Source organism: Sinocyclocheilus grahami, unplaced genomic scaffold (assembly GCF_001515645.1).
Source record: "Sinocyclocheilus grahami isolate Dianchi unplaced genomic scaffold, SAMN03320097.WGS_v1.1 scaffold196.1, whole genome shotgun sequence".
In the NCBI taxonomy this organism is placed as follows: Eukaryota; Metazoa; Chordata; class Actinopteri; order Cypriniformes; family Cyprinidae; genus Sinocyclocheilus; species Sinocyclocheilus grahami.
In genome coordinates, this window is record NW_015505375.1 from 413,197 (window position 1) to 418,567 (window position 5,371).

Here is a 5,371-nt window from a genome sequence, read left to right on the forward strand (position 1 = left end):
GTTACTGAAAATTCAGAAATGAAATTGTTTAATTTTTAAATGCATAATTGTTAAATAAACAGTTGTCTTGATTTCTTCTCAAATATGTTCTTATTTAAAGGAGACATATTATGCCCTTTTACAATATGTAATGTAAGTCTCTGGTGTCCCCAGAATGTGTCTGTGAAGTTTCAGCTCAAAATACTCCACAGATAAGTTATTATATAATTTTGAAAATGCCTATTTTGAGTGGACGCAGAAACGCGCTGTTTTTCGGGCCTGTTTCTTTAAATGCAAATGAGCTGCTGCTCCCCACCCCCTTTTCCAGAATAGAGCTGGGCCATTACAGCTAGGACCTGCTAAAAACATCTGTTTTGGTTCTGAATTCATGAGTTTTAAACCCTATAAGTTTAAACTTCTGATATACGGTTTTCTGATAGCACACATCTGAAGCACATGGAGAGAAAGCGGCTGTCACAGCATGTGAGTACTAAACTAAGTTCTCATTCACACACAGGTTTACGTTTAATAACATGAGTTACAAAAACAGTCGGTTATGTCTGTGAATGTAAACAGCTGGAAAATAAATTGCAAGTTTATTTTAGATCTGTGTGGCAGCAGCAATATACAGTAGCCTAAATAAATCAATAAATCCACTGCTCTCTTGTCTCCTCTGAGGCTGGGACTCTAAATAGTGTTCTGTGCTCGTATGTGCAGCCAAAGACAGAACAGTTAGCATGTTTTGCTCAAACTTTCGCCATGGCATTAGAACCGGTACACCGTTGTCGCTTGTGAAAGCTGCTGCTCCCCACCCCCTTTTCCAGAATAGAGCTGGGCCATTACAGCTAGGACCTGCTAAAAACATCTGTTTTGGTTCTGAATTCATGAGTTTTAAACCCTATAAGTTTAAACTTCTGATATACGGTTTTCTGATAGCACACATCTGAAGCACACGGAGAGAAAGCGGCTGTCACAGCATGTGAGTACTAAACTAAGTTCTCATTCACACACAGGTTTACGTTTAATAACATGAGTTACAAAAACAGTCGGTTATGTCTGTGAATGTAAACAGCTGGAAAATAAATTGCAAGTTTATTTTAGATCTGTGTGGCAGCAGCAATATACAGTAGCCTAAATAAATCAATAAATCCACTGCTCTCTTGTCTCCTCTGAGGCTGGGACTCTAAATAGTGTTCTGTGCTCGTATGTGCAGCCAAAGACAGAACAGTTAGCATGTTTTGCTCAAACTTTCGCCATGGCATTAGAACTGGTACACCGTTGTCGCTTGCGAAATCAAATGACGGCGCCATGGGTGTAAACTTACAGATTAAGGGGCGGTAATATTATAATGAGATCCCTTTTAATTTGAAGGTCTTTACATGTATTAGACTATTAGAATTGTTATCAGGACATCAGTAACATTTGTGTTTCAGTGTTTTAAATTCTTGTATTACAGATTGGATTTAAACAGAAACTCTTGATTGAATGCTTTTTTTTTGTTTACTCATAGTCTGAATCATATATATAAAGGCTGATTGATGAGCAGATAGTCCAGTAATTAATCATAGTTATTCTAATCATGCCAGTGCTTGTGAAAACCTGGTGAACGATGTGATGTTTTAATCCACCCATTCAAGCACAAGAATAATCTTCAGACATTCTGTCTCGTGAAGTTGTAGGTCAATCAGCTCATTTTGTAAGATTCTTTTTCATTTAATTTTGTAAGTGATAAATTAGTGTATGGATATGCTTTGTTTAAAAAAAATTGTCTTAATTTGAAGGTCTTTACATGCTGACATGCACTGTGAGCTGTAAGGTCTTATATAGACAGGTGTGTGGCTTTCCTAATCAAGTCCAATCAGTATAATCAAACACAGCTGGACTCAAATGAAGGTGTAGAACCATCTCAAGGATGATCAGAAGAAATGGACAGCCCCTGAGTTAAATATATGAGTGTCACAGCAAAGGGTCTGAATACTTAGGACCATGTGATATTTCAGTTTTTCTTTTTTAATAAATCTGCAAAAATGTCAACAATTCTGTGTTTTTCTGTCAATATGGGGTGCTGTGTTTACAATAATGAGGAAATAAAATGAACTTAAATGATTTTAGCAAATGGCTGCAATATAACAAAGAGTGAAAAATTTAAGGGGGTCTGAATACTTTCCGTACCCACTGTATATATATATGAATTACCTCCTTATATTAAATACCTCAAAATACCTTGGTTTCAGATCCTTGTTCAGATACTGCGAAGTGATTTTAAAGTAGCTTTATATTTTTAACCTGTTGTTATAGTTTATCATTACCTACTCTAAATTATTCTCCAATATTGACATCACTATTGTTTTCTTTTCTTGTAACAGCACACATCTGGTGTATATTAATAAGTATAAATGTCTATTTAAAATCACCCTTTTTAAAAAGTTGGAGCGTGACAGGACATAATTAATGGCCAGTGCCATTGAAACACAAGCTATTGTGCGGAAATGGAAGACTTAGTCTAATAAAGCTCAGCAAAGATAAAGGGCATAAAAAGTTGAAAAAGTTACAAATTAAATATTTTACCCTATTTGTCTTGCAACCCTTTTTGCGCTTATTATGACCATTTTGTTGTCAATTATTTATGAGAAGTGTAAACTTAAAAATAGCATGGATGACTGATAATTTGCGTCTAACTGCATACTAAAATATTTTTTTACCTATTTGACTGAAAGCTTACCACAAAAGAATGTATACATCAATTTCTTAATATACATTTTTTAAATAAATGTCAGCTTTCATAATTTTAGTGCTAAATAATAACGGCTGATTGTTCTTTCAAAGTATATAATATTAATTTGTAATATATGTGTTTTCAATAAGAGAAAAGGGAGAAAAAATATTATTTGGCATGACCTCTTAGAAATAAATGTCATTAAAATAAGTGAAATCAGTTAACATTTCTGTAAATTTAGGGTTCTGCTGAAATGGATTCTTGCTTTATATATTCACCATTAAATTAAAATGTTAAATGATTTCTCAGAACTCTTCATTCTCTAAAGGATATAGAAACACAGCCTCTTTTAGAAATATTTTTATATCACTGAATTAAGTAAATGCAGTACCTTTTTTCAATGAAAAGTAAATTATAAGAACAATTATAAGTAAAGCGTATACAAAGCATATGAACACATTTCACTCAAATAATAAAAAAAAGAAAGAAAAGAAAAGTAAACATTTGTTTTTAACTTGTTTTTACAATGTTGTAATAGGAAAAGGCTGTACATGCGTAAATTGAGATTATTAACATTTCCATTTACCCAACTGATGGACTCACAATAAAACAATAACATCAGTTTAAATATCACAGTTGTTTTTCACAATGATTTTCATATTTACTAAAATAGTCTCTCCAAAGGTACTTGTGCGCCCACGTTCTTGCAATGGAAAATAATCATCCATGAACTTGTTTAGGTGGCAGTCACAAACCTGTCCATGTTACCCGAGTAAGCCGGATGCCTGATGTAGGCTCCTGAGCTTCCTACTGGACCAGAATTATTGTACTGAACAAAAGAGCCCAGCTGTGCAGGGGAGGTTCTACCATAGGGGTCCCCCACAGCATCACCAGCAATGGGAGACAAACTGGAGATAGCCACCCTCCCTGTTGGCCCGTAGGCCTGGGTGCTGCCTTGTGGATACGATACCTGAGTCTGTCCGTGTCCTGGGCTGGAGTAGGCAAAGGCCATGTTGTTTGAGGAGCTTGAGCAACACGACAGCACTGTCTCCCCGCTGCAGGACTGATGCTGGAAGCCCGGTACTCCCAAACTGCAGGAGCCACTCTCAGGACTGAAACTGCGACAAGACTGCTGAGGCATCATCTCTGCACTTTGGCCCATCCTGCCAGGTGACCCAATGAGAGAGTTGATTCTGAAGACCCTGGACTGACCAGCACTGAAGCTAGGAGAGGAGGACTGGTAGTAGGCAGAAGGCAGCTGTTGTGCATATGGCGGACTCGCGGCCATGTTGGAGTAGACTGAGTTGGCGTAGGCTGAGCGTGCAATCTGGACTGGGGAGAAGACGGGAGACTCATGAACGTATGATGAATACGTAGTGAAGTCGCTGCGTTTGAACCGTTTTCGTCGTCGCAGAAAGCTTCCGCTCTCAAACATGTCTTCGGCATTGGGGTCCAGTGCCCAATAGTTGCCTTTTCCGGGTCTACCGGGCTCTCGGGGGATCTTGATGAAACAGTCGTTGAGCGTCAAATTATGGCGGATGGAATTCTGCCATTTCTTGGAGTTGTCTCTATAGAAAGGAAACCTCTCTGTGATGAACTTGTAGATCCCTCCCAGAGTGAGTTTGCGGTCGGGCGAGTTGGCAATGGCCATGGAGATCAGGGCGATGTAGCTGTATGGTGGTTTGCCTCGCTGAAGGGGCCTCTTCCTCCGGCGTCCTCTTTGCGGCTCTGCTCTCTGACTGTCATTCACTGGAAGAGTGGTTTCAGAGGGAGAATCGCTCTCCACTTTAACCACAGGCATGACTCTAGTTAGAATGACTCCCAACGGTAGCAGAGCTTGGAAATCACGACAGTCTGACTGTCACGGTTTTGGTTCACTTGGTTCTTTGTCAGGTGCAACAGACTTTGTTCTTTGCTTGCTGGAAATATTCTGATGAAAAAATACCAGTCATAATGCAGACCTTAAAAGCCCCAACCAGAAATATCAGTTCCTTTGCACTTCATCTGGAACGTCAGGTGTGTCCTTGCACTGTGATCCCCTAAATTCTAAACAATTCTTGCAGTACCAAGTTTAAAAAATGGAAGCACTCACATAAAGAGCCTTATTTGATGGGAGTCTTCGTAATGTTGAAGAGAGAAGTGAGCAGTCAATAACTGGCTGTGTTAACCAAGGAACACACCACCTGAAGAGTTATTAGCCCCACCTCCTCAAGCAGGTTATCCGTCACGTGGCTAAAAGCACATGCCTCTGCAGATCTGTATATCTTTAAGTGCTCTCTCAATTTTAAAAATGTATTTACTTTACTTGTTTGGGAACAAGAACATTAAACGCACAGATGTCCTTTCAGAGCCGACAAATAAATCAGTTTCTTCTGTATGCAAAAATTTTGAATTCTATGGAATGGTGTAGTCCATGAGTGTATTTTCCACTCTCAGAAATAAAGGTACAAAAGCTGTCACTGGGGCGGTACCTTTTCAAAAGGTACATGTTTGTACCTAAAGGGTCCATTTTGGTACCTTAAAGGTACATATTAGTACTTAAAGTGTACATATTAGAACCTAATAGGAACAAAAGGGTACTGTTTGACTAATCCTGGTTTTGTTTAATCTGGAGATTAGTGACACCCCCCCCCCCCCCCCCCCCACCAAGCAAGATCTTATTTCTAATATATTCTT

The 5,371-nt window shown here is 38.7% G+C and overlaps 1 protein-coding gene across 1 annotated transcript; it reads right to left on the bottom strand.

Moving 5' to 3' along the window:
- Window positions 1–3,431: 3,431 nt before the first annotated feature.
- foxe1 (forkhead box E1) lies at window positions 3,432–4,497 on the bottom strand. The gene has a single exon (XM_016285416.1). The coding sequence runs from the start codon at window positions 4,494–4,496 to the stop codon at window positions 3,432–3,434; it is 1,065 nt and encodes a 354-aa protein (XP_016140902.1). The 5' UTR covers window position 4,497.
- Between the last annotated feature and the right edge of the window lie 874 nt (window positions 4,498–5,371).